Consider the following 16963-nt stretch of genomic DNA (forward strand, 5'->3'; position numbering starts at 1 on the left):
AAGACTGTAGGTAAATCGCCTCCCTCCAACCACTAATTTATTAGCACATTTGCTGAAATCGCTGAGGGTACGGGGCTGATTGGAGTTGTTCTGTGTATGGGAGATGCCGGAGGTTCTGGTATTAGAGACTGAAGTTTTGCAAGCGCGTGTTGCTGCTCTGGAGTTTTAGTTGTTGTGTTGTGTGGTTGGGAGCCATGGAGTCATGGATGGATCAGTAGGAGGTTATGGAGCAGATTGGTCGTGGAGCCTTTGGTGCTGCCATCCTCATCATCCACATGACAGAGAAAAAGAAGTATGATGCGTTGGTTCAGTTTAGTTACTGAGTCTGTTTCCCCTGAATTTACCTAGCCGATAGCTATTTGCTTTGCTACTGTAGGTATGTGTTGAAGAAAATACGTCTTGCAAGGCAGACAGAATGATGCCACAAGTCTAGTCACCAAGAGGTCAACAGAATTTTTCATGTCCCCATGAATTTGTGAGTGTCGTGTGCTTGTATCCTTGCTATTTGCTCCATCCTTTTTTGGTTCTGGTCTAATAATTAATTTTTACTGCAGGTAGAGACTTAAGAATTACAGGTGAAAATCAAAAAAGGTATATCTACATCCATGATCTGGTAAGCTTTATTTTTTCTGAAATGTATGACACATGCTTCAACATCGGTTTAGTTAATGACCATTCTATGGGGCAGTAGAATTCAATTGTTTGGATGCAACAAATTCAATTTAATTTTGCATAAGCAGCGCTCACTGCATTATGTACTAGAATTTGTCACAATCTTGCAATATACTTGCTGGGAAATATTTGCTTGATAAACTTGAAAGTCAACTCGAATGTACCCTACTATGATTTTTAGGAATATTTGCCTATGATGGTTTAGATCACATGATGCACATTTTTTGAATGGATAAGGTAGGTGAGATTTGCAATTTAATGTTTTTTTTTGCAATAGCTTCCTTTGTTCGTTGTTCCATTTGTATCAATACTCTTCCCCAATCTACCAAATCAATGCTCTTCCCTAATCTACTAGATGGTTCTGGATGCTTCGTCCCAAGATAAAATCGTGGCGTTAGCACAGATACTATACTAGTTTGAAATAAAGCATGTTTGTCATAAAAGACACATGAGTCGTTCATAGATGGATTTTAAAAGGCGGACACTAATGGACGAGGTTAAGCAATTTAGAATACCTTAGAATCCAAGATAAATTTTAAACCTTCGACATTTTGTATTTCAAGACTAAGGGAGTAGAAATAATAAATAGTGCCATCTTATTTATTCTAGAGTTTTTTTATTTTTTAGCCATTATTTTTAGTAATAGCCTGATTGAAAAGGCTTTTGCAAATCCAAGTTTTTGTGACCTTTCTCAGTGGAACTATTGTAAGGAGGCTCCGAAAGATATGTATGGCATTGAAACCCACCATATGGGAGTCGCAAAAGGATATTCACTTATGGATGAGGGTATCGCCGATTTTTTGGTAACTCTTGGTGGATTAATTGACCCTTTGTCTTATTATTGCTTTATTCTTGTTGATTGCAAGTCTCTTGCTTGATAACTAATCCTTCTATTTTGTTTACACTTTGTATTAGCTTTGTCCTAAGTTAAATATTTATGTTTTTGACTATCCATTTTTTAAAAATTATATAGATTCATGAAATAAGATATAATATATCTTTAGATTCACCATGAGAATTACTTTCATAATATATAAATTTATATGTTGTAAAAATATAAGTGTCTATTTAAATGGATGGTCAAAAATAGTACTATTTAATTTAGAACAAAACTAATGTGACATGTAAAAGGAAATCAAGGGAGTATGAGTGAATCTATATCTATATCTCTTATAAAGATAAACCCCACCAGCAATTTATCTTGCCATGCAAAGTGTCCACATCAGCATACACTAGAACATTCCATTAGCACAGTCAACTATCTCGCCATACAAAATGTTCACATCAGCATCCACTAACATATCAAACTAACACATGTCATTATGTCTTCATTCGAGCTATTCACATTAGCAAACCATATCATTTACTAACATATATTTAGGGTATGTTTGGCCTAGCTCACAACAGCTCGTGAAGCTTCACAGGTGAAGTTGTTTTTCTTTTCCTCTCGTAAAGGAATGGAATGAAAAAGAGCTAAAAAATAGCTTATCATAGCTTCATCCCACACAAGTGGGACCCACTGGGCCTAAAAGACTGCAGGTGCCCTCTCTATTGCAAGTACCACACGGGGATGTGCGGCGTCGGGGGCACGACTGCCGTGGCGCAACTCGTCGGGCACAGCCCGCCGGGGGACGCAGCCGCCGAAGCGCGACGAGCCGGGGCGCCGCATGCCGGGGGTGCAACCGCCGGAGCACGTCTTGCTGGGGACGCACAGCCACGGCCGTGTTTGGCACAGCTCGCCGGGGCCGAAGCACCGTCGCGGGGTTGGGGACGCGGATGCCATGGGGGCACGGCTACGCGGGAAACCATGGATACGGCGGTTGGCACACACGTCGGGGTCGGAGCATGGGCGCGGTCTGATCTGCCTGTGCGCGAGGGGACGCTAGAGCATGTGTGGGCCCCGCCGCCGTAACCACGCACGAGCTCGTTGTGGTAGCAACTCGTCAAGGGGCTCTCAGGTCGCAGCCGCCGACGCACGGCCTGCGGGGCACGGGCACCAGGGCTCGCGGCGGCCACCACGATGACCATGCACGAGTTCACCGGGGCGCAGCCACCAGCTCGGCGGGGGGCTCATAGGTCGCAGCCACCGGGTCTCGCGGCCTCTGGGACGAGTGGCACGTGACTACGCGAGGACACGCGAGACGTGAAGATTGGGATATTTAACTTTTTACTATTATTACCAATGACGACTTATGAGATAGCAGCTTTAGGTTTGGCGTTACGTTTTTAGCATCGGAGAGAGAAAAACGATACACATTTGCCACTTTTGCGCGCGTGGCATGCTAGCTCCGCTGTCTAGCTCGGATCCGAGTGAGCAGGGCGATGTAAAATGACCGCCCTACCCCTAGCGTCTGTATTACCTCGCAGCCCACTCCACTCTCTCATCCGCTCCCCTTTCTCCTTTCTCTGGCCCGCGCGCGACGCCCGTCAGCCACTGCCGCCCCCCCCCCGCGAGCCATGTCCCTGTCCCATTACACCGAGTCATCTGGAAGGGCGATGAGTCGGGTCCAAGGTGCCCGGAGCCCCCGCATCGCCTCCGTCTATGTGGATCCAGTAGATGAGTTGAGCGGCTTTCCGTTGATCCCTTGCCCGAACTGCGGCCTTGCTCGGGTGATGGAAGGGCAAACCAAGAAGGATGGTGATAACCAAGAAGGATGGTGATAACACACCCCGTTCCTCGCACACTTGAAGTGCCGACTCCTCGCCCTTCCAGATGACTCGATGTAATGGGACAGGGACATGGCTCGCGGTGGGGGTGGCGTTGTGCGCGGCGGCGACGACGGCTGACGAGCATCGCGCGCAGACCAGAGAAAGGAGAAATGAGAGCGGATGGGAGAGAGTGGAGTGGGCCGCGGGGTAATACAGATGCTAGGGGCAGGGCTGTCATTTTATATTGGCCTGCTGACTTGGATTCGAGCTGGACAGCGGAGCTAGCATGCCACGCATGCAAAAGTGGCAAATGTGTATCGTTTTTCTCTCTCCGATGCTAAAAATGTAGCGCAAAACCTAAAGCTGCTATCTCAGAAGTCACCATCGGTAATAATGGTAAAAAGTTAAATATCCCGTGAAGATTGAGGAAGATAGCGGCCCGGAGGTGATAAGGAAAAATAGAGAAAAAACGAAAAAGCTAAGGATAATATGGTAATTTTAGTCTTTTATCCACACATGAAGCTGTTTTGCCAAACAAGCTTAGCTTGATGAGTAGAGCTGCTCATTGAGTTGAAAATAAAAAAAAAAGGATTGTTGGTGAAGCTGAGCTGTGCCAAACGAGACCTCAGTTGTCCATATGAGAATACTAAAAATCATTCACTAACATTATTATGATATTTATTCAATAATATTATTAAATATAAGTAGTATACACCACGATTCTTGCAGGAACGCGCGGGTTTGATTTCTTCGAATGGAGATTCGAGAACGACACTTGTTACTTGTTAGGTTTGATGAACAACATGGGCCGTCGTGCACCCCGTGCCATCGTTGTTTGCCAGCCTACTCGGATACAGACCAACTCGGCATCAGGTTCGTACTCCGCATCGCAGACTCGCCAAAACTGCTGTTACCCCGAAATCCTCCGCCTCCTTCCTCGCCGTTTCGGGCTTTCGGCCCTCGCTTCCGCATCGTCCCCAAAGCCAACCCTTCCCTCCTCAATCTCCGTCCTCGCCATGGCGTCCGAGACCGAGGGCATCGCCGCCCTCTTCTCGATGTACAACGACGACGAGGAAGAGGAGGACGCCGACGAGCCCACCCCCCCTTCCCCAGCGCCGCCCGCCGCCGTCCCCTCCTCCTCGCCGCCGTCCCCTCAAGCCAGGGCGGAGGACCCTAACCCTTCCCTGGCGCCTCCGTCGCCTCCCCGTCCCGAGGAGTCGGTCGGTCTCAAAACCCTAGCGAGTCCCCACCCTTCCCCGGCGCGGGGGCTGCTTCCGCCACTTCCCTCGCGGCGCTCTTCGTCGCCCTTTGCAGTGTCGTCCCCCTCCCCGCTACGGGGACCATCCTCCGCGCCGCCGGCCGACCTGCCGCGCCCGCCACGGCGCGGGGCGCTTGCAATCGTGGACTATGCGCACGACGAGACGGCTATGTCTCCCGAGCAGGAGGTAGAACTGGTGAAGTATGTGTTCTGTTATACTGTTTGTAACCTGCTGGTTTTCCGAATTGATGTTATTAGTATGGATTGCTTGCAGGATGGGGAGATAATGAGCCACACACAGAGATTTGGCCCGGATGCTCAGGCTGCAGATGGTAAGTTCCTAATTGTGACCATGTACTAAGTTATATATATGTTGCTATAAGTTTCAATACAGATCAAATAAACTTAGCCCAACCAGTTTGCAGAAAATGTGTTATGTAAGGAACTAAGGATATCTGACTTGTTCTTATGTTACTTTCTACTCATGCTTGTAATTCAATTTACTTTCATGTGAATATAGTAGCCATGCCATAATATTACTAGACATGGACATGGCCAAGCAGAATCATCAAACACATCGAGTTATTGTTATTCATATGGCTGAAAGTACGATGATGTCACCTCATGTGCTTTAAATTGCAACTAGTCATGTACACATCCCCATCAACCAGTAGTTATTTTGAGATCATGATATGAAACAATCTGCTAGAATGTTAGACTGTTTCTCCATTTCATGTCTTGATATGTGTATTATGCAGTTAGATTTGACATCTTTGACTTGTTACATTTTGGTCGGTTTTAATGTTACACAAAGATGCGGTATATGGTAATGTAGTAAGGGTTGTGATCTCTTGTGTGACATTGCAATGAAAAAGAAAGTAAACTTCTATGATAATCAATTAGATCTAGTGGACTGGTTAGATTTGACATCTTTGACTTGTTACATTTTGGTCTGCTTGATCTTGAACGGGTTTTAATGCTATGCAAAGATGCAATATTATAGGGTTGTGATCTCTTGTGTGACATTGCAATGAAAAATAAAGTAAACTTCAATGATAAGCAACTAGATCTAGTGGACTGTTGGCTAGTGGTGTGCATTACAATGCAAGAAAAATTAGGGTTATGGTGATGAACTAGATTCAGTGGACTGTTTCGGTCAAATCTTTTTGCATGCTTTTAGGAAAATTGTTGTGCTTTTGTACAAACTGTCAGATGAGTGATTTTTTTGACATTTTTATTCCTCCCACTGGTGCATTTGCTGATATAAGCGTGCCCTGAAGAGCATCCTCTTGAAACATAAACACTTAGAGGTATTCTTATATTAATGCATTTGATTTTACTGTTAATCTTGGTAACAACAATGTAGGTTCTTTAACCTTGGCTAAGTGCATTTTGGAAATCTGTGAGTGTTTAGCTTCTGAAAGTGCATTGTAGGCCCCAGGAAGCGTAAATTATTTTACAGGCATGAACATATCATATGCTTTCAACAAAATTCCATTCATGATTATCAGTTGGGCTGGACAAAAAACTCGTTGACTTAGCTCGCTGGCTCGGTTTAAAACTGTTCTGATTGAACTCGTTTTTCTTTTAAAACAAAAATGAGTTGATTTTGAATGACTTTTGACTTTGGCTTGGCTCATTAAACTTGGTGCGAAGTTGAGTATCAAACAATTCAGAAGGCCATAAGATTATGTCAATTCGAAGAAAGCTAAAAAAGTGCAGTTTGCTTGTTATCCAACCCTAAATCAGTTCTGATCCAAACCCCCTCCCCCCCGTAATTATCAGTTTGTACAACAATTTGATTGATGTGAAGCAAAACAATTTGTGCATTCCCATTCTTTAATACATTATTTGGGAAGCCACCGATCACATAGCTGGAGTACTTGATATTTTAATTTGACTTAATTATATCAGATGCTTGGTGTGTTCAGTCTGACCTCTGTACAAAAAATACATATAAGTTATGTTTTCTTTTTACATGTCTGGAGCAATTTAGTCATTGCAATGTCAAACATCCGTCGGATTATCTAATATGATCTACCCTTCCATCTTGTTTCTAGGGGATCTTGAAGAACGAACTCTCTCTGGCACAGTTCATATTGTGACCCCAAATACTCCAGCAGAAATGTCTCATCATCCTGATGCACCCGAGCAGAACCAAGTAGGGACAGACATGGAAGTGGATGTAACTAGAGCAGAAACTGGAGATGCCCAGGTGGAGGAAACTACTGGTATTTCAACCAATGGTGAAAATGATGATCCATTGAGTCATTTCCTTCCTCCACCTGTGACTACAAAATGCTCTGCAGCATTACAGGTTATCCTATGATCAAATAATTATGATACCTATTTTTTAACCCTAAACAACTTAGTCACGTTTTCGTACAAAATATCAGCTCATGGTGGGACGTCTTCCACTCTTGTAGCGTTCGATGAACTCCATAATCTAGATTTAAAATTGATGAAACTATCATGTTGTCCTGCAATGTGAAGGCAAAGCTAAACATCTGCATCATACATTTCCACACCTGTATATGCTAACAGGATGTTATCGAGAATAGGCTATGTCCTATGTGATAGCTTTACTTTATCAGTTCACCTAGAATGCTTGAAGGCTTTTCTATTCTTCTTTTTCTGGTCGTCTGCTTCTCTTTTCAAGTTTTGTGAAAGCATCATGATAATGTTGCTATTCAGGCAATATTTACACTAGGAATGTCTCTACACACCTTCACACTTATTCAGTTATTCTTGTGTTGGTTCTTACTGCAAGTATTTACTTAAAACTCACTACCTATTGTTTTCTGTTTTTTTCTGCAGCAAAAAATAAACAGGTTCCTTGCATACAAAAGGGCTGGAAAGAGCTTTAATGCTGAAGTGCGCAACAGGAAGGACTACAGAAATCCTGACTTTTTGCAGCATGCTGTGCGGTACCAAGAAATTGATCAGATAGGGACCTGTTTTGGTAAATATGTTTTTGACCCTTATGGGTATGACAAGGGCGACTACTATGATGAGATAGGTATTTGTATTTGTTCAATATACTATCCTCTTGGGAGCGTTACAATAAAGTTCCTTTTACTGGTTAAATATTAGCACTCGTCAATTAGGAACATTTAGAAAATGTTCTATTGTTCACCTATCTGGAATTGTCAAGGGTGCATGTTTGCCTCACTTTTTTTTTGAGGAAAATGCTATAAGAGTTAAGAGGCTAAACTAGTTATTCAGGTCTGTATATGTAACACCAAGTTAGATAGATGGGCAGAACACGAAATAATCTAGTGCATCGTTGATTTTTTTTTTATAGAAATGGAAATATTTAATGTACCATAAGCTCACAAAAAGAGTTACTTATTTTTTAAAGTGAACTGAAATTATATATCTATTGATGTTGTGCTTATGCAAGTAGGGACAGATATTTCAGCTGCAAATATTTTTTTTAAAAAATATTATATTTGGCACCAATACTGAACATTCAGTCTGTCTGTTTGGTGATATATAATGGTATTCCAGTTTACATCTTATCCGTACTATTTGAATGCAGAAGCTGAAATGAAGCGTGAACTTGAGAGGAAGGAACAGGAGAAGAAAAGGAGCCCAAAAGTTGAATTTATTACTGGAGGAGTACAACCTCCAATTAGTGCATCAATACTGAAGATCCCAGGTATAGTGAACATGAAGCAGTTCTATTTTCTGTTTTGGCAGTACTGGATGGAGCACAGCCTCCATTTATGTGGTTTTATTATTCTGATGTTTGTTATATATATACTCAGCTTTGGCCGGTGTCAGTACACTACCGGTACCTACCGAAGGTTTGCAGAAAGAGACTAGACCAAACAAGAAGTCAAAATGGGATAAGGTGTTTAATCAACAACTCTAGGCATCTATCCTTGTTTGGAATACTAATCTTCGGGGCTGACTTCTGTTTTGCTTTTATTTGTTACCTGTTAGGTTGATGGTGATGTTAAGAACCATTTGGTTCCTAGTGGACACGACAACTTATCAGCAACTGCTTCTGCGGCACTTTTGACTTCAGTCAATGCTGGTGCTGGATATGCTGCTTTTGCGTAAGTTCTGTTGCTTCAGTATGACTGTCTTTACCATGTTCAGATTATCCATTAGCACAATGTTATTTCTTGTTAGAGGCCTGTAGCAATCTTCCTGTGCTGTAAGGTGACTAGGTGCCCTCCCACTTATGTTGCTCACACCTTTGCTCTAGGCCTTGTGCGACAATGTTGTTTCTTATTATGTTAATCTGATCAACAAATGCCAATTCTCAAACCTTTGTTCTTTTTTTTTTGGTTTATCAACTGGGGAAAATCCTGTTCAGTTTTACACTTTTACTGGCACTTATTTCTTTTGTTACTTCATCTGTTTTCGTCACCTTTTGTTTGCACCATAACTCTAGTTTGCAATTAAGTGACCATACGTGACTGAAAAAAGAATGTTAAGGTTCAATCATTACGACTGGCAAAACCTCACTAAGCATATGCCATTGCTATCCACAGCCTTTGAAGCCGTATTTGGTATAAGCTGTATATGCCCCTGAGGCCCTAACCAACAAACAGCATCTGACCCAAGATTGCAGAAAGTGGCAACAACAAACAAGCATTGAAAAAACAAGCATTGGTTAAAAATGAATGGTAGAATCAATGGCAAAAGCAATTAAAGGGATTGTGATATATTATGAAGAGAAAATAGAGCTGACAATATTTTCCATTACAATTTGTTGTTCAATTATAACAATGTATTCTTGTTTTCCAGGCAACAAAAGAGAAAAGAGGCTGAAGAGAAGAGAAGTGATTATAAGTCAGACAGAAGATCGTAGCCGCACCCACCTCTTTGATCCATTCTGAGCAGTCAGTGTATCATTGAGTTTTTGAGTGACATAGTTTTGTAATGTGGATAAGGAAGAAACAAAACAATTAAAATCAGTCCAAGAGAAATGATTCCAGGAAAGGCCCTCTGAGCAACTTGCCAACTTGTAGTCTTGTATTATACAAAAGGTACCGTGGGCGTGTTTTTGCGTCCAGCTCATTGCTCTGCCGCTGGAATGCTGGGATTTCCAATTGGTAACCTTTTATCAAGGTTCAACATTGACGGTCACGTTACTTTTATCACGCAGAACATCGTCGGTGGCAGTCACGCATATCCATGTGATGTTTCAGGGGTGATGTCGTGCGGTCTGTAGTTGAACACGCTACTACTGGCGCTCGGCACGCAATGCTACAGTGCGGTAGATGTACGGGATAAGTCACCGCTACAGCGTAGATGGTAGCGCTACAGGCAACAGACGAGGCACCGTGTGCCCCCCAACAGCAAAGCCAACAACGACATGACCCACCTCGAATTATCATCCACGGTCACGGCAACCTCGAAAGCTCTCGTTTGCAACCCAAACGGTTAGCGATCTGCGCCAACTGTAGCGACCCCCGTCAGCTCGCCACACCAACCGGCAATGTGACCACCGTCTCTGGCTGGGTGCAGCTCATTACTCCCGAATTGGCCCGACGCACGTCCATGAATTCACCACAGTGCTGCGCACACCACCGTAGATCTGCCACTGGCACTCTGGCAGGCATAGCAATTGCAGAGGGACTTTCCCGTTGGCCTCGCTGCCCAGCGGGCTGTAGCTGCAGTAACCACAATAAATTACCAGTCATCGATTGGCCGTAACCAACGCTGCAGCGGAAAACGGAATAGTACCCGCAACTAGTCTTTGTGCTCTATTGGATTTCCCATAGAAATGAGAGTTTTCCCCGCCGCTTCTGTTGCTGAAGACCATGACACAACTAGTAGCGCGGTAGCGGCGCGCGCAGCGTGGGTCTCCGTGCGCTCAGGGCGTCAGGCAGGCTGTAGGCATCTCTCAGATCGCTGTCCCGTCCCGCGCGGCCCCAAGAAGAGCAGAAGGGCGTCGTCTTGCAGGGTTGCCGCGCGGCCACGGCAGACACGGTCAGACCGCCAGAGACCCAGACTCACAGGCAGGCAGACAGCCGCCAGTGTTGTGTGCTCTTCGCTCGTCCCACGATGCAAAATGCGATCAAAACATCGGTCCGACCACTCGCCCCGCCCACACGGCGAGGGGCGAGCTGGCGAGGCGAGCGGCGGCACCCAACGGTAACTTTGCCTTGCGCCCGGTTGCCCATCCCTCCCTCTATTTCTCTGTCCGACTCGGACTGCGAGTCAGGACATGCGCCGACGTGAACAGCTTGATTTGAGGCGGGGGAAAAAAAAGAAGAGGAACAAGTATCCTCTGACCTCTGGTCTTGGACCAGCCCCGTCGTCAAGTGGCGCTGTACATATCTAATTGGAGCAATTGTCCCATCGCTTCGCAGGAATCAGGGAAATGTACCTGGGCCTCGTTTAGATTGTAACTTTTTTTAACCTGATGAATAGTACTATTTTCATCTTATTTGATAAATATTGTCCAATCGTAGACCAACTAGGCTCAAAAGATTCATCTCGTGATTTTCAACTAAACTGTGTAATTAGTTATTTTTTTTTACCTACATTTAATACTCCATGCAAGCGGCTAAAAATTGATGTGATGGAGAGAGAGTGAAAAAACTACTTTGATGGGATCTAAACAAGGCCCTGGAATGCAATGCACTCACTCTCTAGAATCCGTTTTCTTTCTGGCCTCTCGTCGTGGCAGCCTCATTAGCAGTAAACCGAGCTTCGCACGTTTACTTCATCCATCCTGTAGTAAGAGTCATTCTTACCTTCTGTGTTCGGAGGTAGGTCTAGCGGTAAGACAGGCAATGCTCAAAACTCCCCCTACCTCTTCCACGACAATCAAACCACTCCTATAATTTTATAAACATGGAAGAGAGGAAGGCTCTAAAAGTTGAAGATGGCTTGAGTACGTCTTCTATGAATTTCTACATCCGCCACTGCTATATTTATCCCAAATTATTTGTCATTTCCACTTTGATCTGCCCAAAGCTAAGGACGGAGGGATTACGTACGTAAGTACTTTAGTTCACACTATTTTATATTGTAAGTAGTTGATACATTACTTTTATTATATATCTAAATATAATACATGTACATAAATTTATGTACCTATATCTAGTCATAACACTTAGAAAAAAATCACAACTGACTTATAATTTTGGAACAGAGAAGATACCTTTTCAGCTTTTCTAATAGAGTAGAATATTGCGGACTTAGTTGTGGCGAAGGTTGAAAGTCCCCCTAAAAAGCAGAAGTTGAGAAAATCAACATTTATTCGTACGTTGCTAATTTGGATATTATTAGTATATTACCAGCGGCGGATCCACCCCCTAATTTCTTGATTTCAAGCCTAATCACTGTAGCAAAAGCTTGATTTCACCATTAAATCTTCATGCAAATCAACATCTCCATTGTTTTAGCCCTCCCTTATCCCGCATCGTGCATCCGCCACTGTATATTACTGTACATATGATCTAGGCTTTGTTTGGCTAGTTACCTCGCCCTGCCGCGTCCCACATACGGCCGCACCGCAAGTTTGGGGACCAAAAGCCTCGCGAGACTTCTGGCGCGAAAATAAGGCGCAATGAACTACGGACAAGCTTGAGCAGCTGCGGCACAGCTGATTTGTTTGGCTGGTATTAAAACCGGCTCTACCTGATTTGTTGTGAGAGAAAAATACTGTAGATTCTAACTGATAAGCCGACTGATAAGTTAAAACGAACGTACCCAAATAAGCTATGGTACGAACCAAAAGACAACCCAAATAAGTCAACGCGTAAGACTTCAGGTGTGGCAAGTTGTGGCTACGTACCCAACAAACCCTAGTATCACAAATGAACTTTCGGATCAAGAAATGTTAAAAACGATTATTACCACTACTAAACTTCCTTTTACCAAAAGAGGCAAAAACACAGCAGTTAACAGTACGTTGAAACTACAGCAGACAGCAGTCGCCCTATGCCTGAGCACGAGCCACGAGGTGAAAAACAGCGGCACCGTACATACAGGACACACGATGGGCAATTTGGTCACGGCAAAAAAGCCAACGGCCAGTTCCTCACAGGAGAGGAGGGAAGAGCGCTTCAAAGGCGATTAAACCCAGCGAGAACCCCGCAGCAAAACCCAGCCCAGCAACAATAAAAAGGCAAGGGAAGCAGGCCGGCGACCAGTACTCGCCACTGCTAGACGCCGCTGGGCTGTGTCCTGTGTGCGGAATCGCTCTCGGTCGCCGCCGCTGGCGTCCCTCCCTCCCTCTTGCGCTGCCTGTCCCCGCACCCCTCACAGTCGAAACCTTTCTCCAACAGATTTCGTCCTGGTGCGCTCCTGCTGCAAAGGGCGGCTATAGCCGGTGGATACGTTTCATCTCTATCTCAGTGCTTTGGATTCTTCTTCCTGCTTTGTCAAGAGAGGCCCAGCAGACGAAGCACGCAGGAACCAACCACTCACCGAATCGGCGTGCGGCGGTCTGGTGATTTTAAGGGTCGAGATCGTGTTCTTTGGAGGCTGAGGGACAAGAGCTCTCTTCCTGCCCTCTTTCCTCCGGTTTGTCTTGGTCCAAGAGGGCAAAACTCGTCGGGGGAAATGGCGGAGGTGAAGCCGGAGGAGATAAGCCATCCGCCCATGGAGCAGCTCCAGGGGTTCGAGTACTGCATAGACTCCAACCCTCCCTGGGGTGCGTATCGAAGTTTGGAGCTGAAATGAGTTCACATTTGCGTTGGAATTCGGCTTTCTGAATCTTTTTTTCGTCACCTTTTTTTTTAATCCTTTTTGGCTTTCATTTCAGGCGAGGCGATCATACTGGGCTTCCAACACTACATACTGGCGCTGGGCACGGCGGTGATGATCCCGGCGGTGTTGGTTCCCATGATGGGCGGCGACGATGTGAGCTCCTGTGTCACGCCTTCCGCTTTTTGGCCACACCAGATTCGTGCCGGTTCTTGGCAGCATCAGTTTGGTGATGTGATGTTTTGGGTCCTTCCCCTTTCGCTTGTGATTGGTGTCGCTATTTGCAGGGAGACAGGGTCAGGGTGGTGCAGACGCTGCTCTTCGTGACGGGGATAAACACGCTGCTGCAGTCCCTCTTCGGGACCCGGCTGCCGACGGTCATCGGCGGCTCCTACGCGTTCGTGATCCCGATAATGGCCATCATCCAGGACCCGTCGCTTTCGGGGATACCCGATGGTCACCAGGTGAGCAATTGCCTGTGTCCATTCTGTTGCTTCTGATGAGGCGGTGGTCTAATCTGCAAGTTTTTTTCATCCGTGATTGAGCAGAGGTTCCTCGAGACCATGAAGGCGATACAGGGGGCACTGATAGTGTCCTCCAGTATTCAGATCATCCTGGGCTACAGCCAGCTGTGGGGTATTTTCTCCAGGTTGCTTTCCTTCACACTTCACAGTCCAAGCATTCTAGTTCTAGTGCTCTTGCCTTGGAAGAACTAGGATTTACCCAATTCTAGTTGTAGTTAAGTGTTGGAATGGATTGGCCCATGAATGCATCTGCATTCCATTTCAGTTTTGACAGTGCCTACGATTTACTGATTGGTTCGAAAAATGCATATCCTCTTTCAGATTCTTCAGTCCAGTGGGGATGACCCCAGTGGTTGCGCTGCTCGGATTTGGCCTTTTCGAAAGAGGTTTCCCTGTGGTACCACTTGCTTTGTCCCGACTCCATTTTGTATTGTCAACTTGTGCGCATGACCACGCAAGACGTGGATATGTTGATGAGGAATTGCTTGTTCACCCAATTGATGTCTGATGATATTGCACCAGGTTGGGAGATGCGTTGAGATTGGCTTGCCAATGCTGATTCTCTTTGTTGTATTCTCTCAGGTTTGACAAAACTCCATACTGTCCAGTTTTCTATGCACCAAATTCATCTTGGGAAGTTAAACATACCTAATTTGTGCCTTTCCATTCTTTCCCAGTATCTGAAGAATATACAAATAAAAGAAATTCCCATACTGGAAAGGTTCTCCCTTTTCATCTGTATCGCATTGGTATGGGCATATGCTCAAATCCTCACCTCAGGTGGAGCCTATAAAAATAGCTCTGAGGTCACTCAGAACAACTGCCGCACTGACAGAGCCAATCTGATCTCTTCTGCCCCATGGTTAGTACCCTCGTCAACACTATGTTAAGTGTGTCGTGTAAATGTAAAGATACTCAATGCTCAATCTAGTATTAGGCGCAGATAGTCAATTTTTGTAAGTCTGGACCCACTTTTGGTCTAGCATACGTGTTTTCAGTGACATGAACCTGACACCTTAGATTTGTTTGAGAGTATTCATCTTATTTTTATGTTTGTTTGTGGAAAAGGCACTGATGATTGTTACTGCTACTATCAATAATTGAATATATTGTGAAAAAAATAACAATGGTCTAATGTTGGAGACTTGGAGTCCTGAATTTGCAGTGGAAGTGTAACAAAGAGTGACATATTGGTGCCACCAACAGCTTAAGTGCATTTGTCCCAACTTAAGATAGATCTTCAGTTGCATTCCTATTGTGAGACAGAGAAATGTTTGCGTCTTTTTCTCTCTGCACAATGATCCATTGACTTCACCCAGGATTAAGATTCCTTACCCGCTGCAATGGGGTGCACCAACCTTCAATGCTGGCCAGTCATTTGGTATGGTGTCTGCTGTTTTGGTCTCGCTAGTAGAGGTGATACATACTAGAGCCTTGGATCCTTTGTTTTAGAATTCAGGAACGACAGAATTGACCTTAACACAATCTCTCTCTTGGACAGTCCACAGCCTCCTACAAAGCTGCTGCTCGGCTTGCAAGTGCGACTCCACCTCCGGCTCATATCCTGAGTAGAGGCATTGGGTGGCAGGTAAACACTTTCTTGCACCCATGATTGTTCTTCTTTTGATGTTCTGTCAGCTGTTCAAAACTGAAAAAGATGCTCTGCGAACAACAGGGAATCGGCATCCTCCTTGATGGGCTATTTGGAACGGGGACTGGCTCCACTGTCTCAGTGTGAGTGTCTATGCCATAATCTTCTTCACCACTGTGTCTCTGCAGATGTTTTTATTACAAGCCTTGACACTACTTGGCTGGCACAACGATGCAGGGAGAACGTTGGGCTGCTTGGGTCGACAAGGATTGGGAGCCGGCGGGTTATACAGATCTCAGCTGGATTCATGATCTTTTTCTCCATGCTGGGTTAGCCACTGTTTGATCGTGTAGTAATTGGACTGTTTGCAGATCATGTCTGCAACTGAGGCCCTGAGTGCGAGGAGCAGCTCCTGACACTCTTTCATTTATCGAATTGCAGGGAAATTTGGAGCTTTGTTCGCTTCTATCCCATTCACCATCTTTGCAGCCGTGTACTGCGTCCTGTTTGGACTAGTTGGTTGGTCATCCTGTTTCCCTGAACCCGTCTTAATCTGATGCGAGTAATGTGTGCAGTCTGCTGCTGCGCTTTGGTAATGCTGCTGCCTGGGCTGACGGCTTTTTTTCACCTTTCTCTGACTTTCAGCTGCAGTGGGGCTGTCCTTCTTACAGTTCACTAACATGAACTCCATGCGCAACCTCTTTATCGTCGGCGTCTCCATCTTCCTGGGCCTGTCCGTGCCGGAATACTTTTTCCGGTACACCATGGCTGCTCACCGTGGTCCTGCGCACACGAAAGCTGGATGGGTTCGTCTCTCTCTCTTGATTGACCCCATTTCAATATTTCATGGCTCAAGGTCAAACAGTACCTGAGATCGATTTCGTGTAGCTAACTTCAACTTGTGTGTGACCTGGGATGAATGCAGTTCAACGATTACATCAACACCATCTTCTCGTCGCCGCCGACGGTGGGGCTGATGGTGGCCGTGTTCCTGGACAACACGCTGGAGATGAAGGACGCGGGCAAGGACCGGGGGTTGCCGTGGTGGCTGCGGTTCCGGGCGTTCAAGGGCGACAGCAGGAACGAGGAGTTCTACAGCCTGCCATTCAACCTCAACCGCTTCTTCCCTCCGGCCTAAACCAATAAGACTCCGGCCGCTTCTCTGGAACAAGTCACTCAGATTGCTGAGCAGAGAGGCATAGTAGCTTAATTTGTGCAGGAGATCGAGTTGCCCATTGCTTGATTCGTTGATCTCTAGTTGTTCATGTTGTAGATTACTTTGGGGAGGTCGTCCTCCTAGTATACTACTGCCCAACCCAGTAAAAATGGTCCTCCTAGTTGTTCATGTTTATAGATGATCTGCGGCGGTCCAATGCTCATGTGAGTCATGTCCTGTACTATCCAGGACGGATAGCGCACCGGAACAGGAATCCTATGTGACGGAAGTGCCGTGACGTCCGTAGACCGTAGGGAAGAAGACTGAGAATAGGCAAATCGTGGTGGAGTATGCGCACGCTCCCAGTCCCACGCACGCGCGGACGCAGTGCTGCCTAGCTCACCGCGGACGCCTGGCCACCAATGGCAGCAGCT

The 16963-nt window shown here is 45.4% G+C and overlaps 2 protein-coding genes across 5 annotated transcripts; both read left to right on the forward strand.

Annotated features, from left to right (window-relative positions):
- Positions 1–4152: 4152 nt before the first annotated feature.
- LOC136450471 (uncharacterized) lies at positions 4153–9690 on the forward strand. 4 transcript variants are annotated; one of them, XM_066450918.1, is made up of 8 exons: positions 4153–4780; positions 4838–4911; positions 6640–6896; positions 7397–7598; positions 8121–8240; positions 8350–8435; positions 8528–8643; positions 9341–9690. In XM_066450918.1, exons 1-8 carry the CDS (start codon positions 4338–4340, stop codon positions 9402–9404), a joined length of 1362 nt encoding a protein of 453 aa, XP_066307015.1. In that variant the 5' UTR covers positions 4153–4337; the 3' UTR covers positions 9405–9690. The 4 variants fall into 4 exon arrangements, with proteins under 4 accessions (XP_066307015.1, XP_066307016.1, XP_066307017.1 ...); XM_066450919.1 differs by having other exon boundaries at positions 4153–4775; positions 4854–4911; positions 9341–9689; XM_066450920.1 differs by having other exon boundaries at positions 4154–4766; positions 4854–4911; positions 9341–9687.
- Positions 9691–12725: 3035 nt separating this feature from the next.
- On the forward strand, positions 12726–16704 carry LOC136450470 (nucleobase-ascorbate transporter 2-like). Its single transcript, XM_066450917.1, has 14 exons — positions 12726–13205; positions 13317–13414; positions 13546–13722; positions 13807–13907; positions 14104–14179; positions 14305–14364; positions 14460–14644; positions 15102–15198; positions 15284–15370; positions 15458–15516; positions 15611–15702; positions 15815–15892; positions 16019–16179; positions 16299–16704. Exons 1-14 carry the CDS (start codon positions 13115–13117, stop codon positions 16509–16511), a joined length of 1575 nt encoding a protein of 524 aa, XP_066307014.1. The 5' UTR covers positions 12726–13114; the 3' UTR covers positions 16512–16704.
- The last annotated feature ends 259 nt before the right edge of the window (positions 16705–16963 follow it).

This window comes from Miscanthus floridulus, chromosome 5 (assembly GCF_019320115.1).
Source record: "Miscanthus floridulus cultivar M001 chromosome 5, ASM1932011v1, whole genome shotgun sequence".
Taxonomy (NCBI): Eukaryota; Viridiplantae; Streptophyta; class Magnoliopsida; order Poales; family Poaceae; genus Miscanthus; species Miscanthus floridulus.

What these genes read in the sequence shown, in the direction of transcription:
- LOC136450471 (XM_066450918.1), top strand. Translation starts at nt 4,338, where the DNA reads ATGGCGTCCGAGACCGAGGGCATCGCCGCCCTCTTCTCGATGTACAAC. An exon ending in ATCAATACTGAAGATCCCAG is followed by an intron (nt 8,241 to 8,349) that starts GTATAGTGAACA and finishes ATATATACTCAG; the next exon opens with CTTTGGCCGGTGTCAGTACA. An exon ending in GCTGGATATGCTGCTTTTGC is followed by an intron (nt 8,644 to 9,340) that starts GTAAGTTCTGTT and finishes CTTGTTTTCCAG; the next exon opens with GCAACAAAAGAGAAAAGAGG.
- LOC136450470 (XM_066450917.1), top strand. Translation starts at nt 13,115, where the DNA reads ATGGCGGAGGTGAAGCCGGAGGAGATAAGCCATCCGCCCATGGAGCAG. An exon ending in CTGATCTCTTCTGCCCCATG is followed by an intron (nt 14,645 to 15,101) that starts GTTAGTACCCTC and finishes GACTTCACCCAG; the next exon opens with GATTAAGATTCCTTACCCGC. An exon ending in TTTTGGTCTCGCTAGTAGAG is followed by an intron (nt 15,199 to 15,283) that starts GTGATACATACT and finishes TCTCTTGGACAG; the next exon opens with TCCACAGCCTCCTACAAAGC.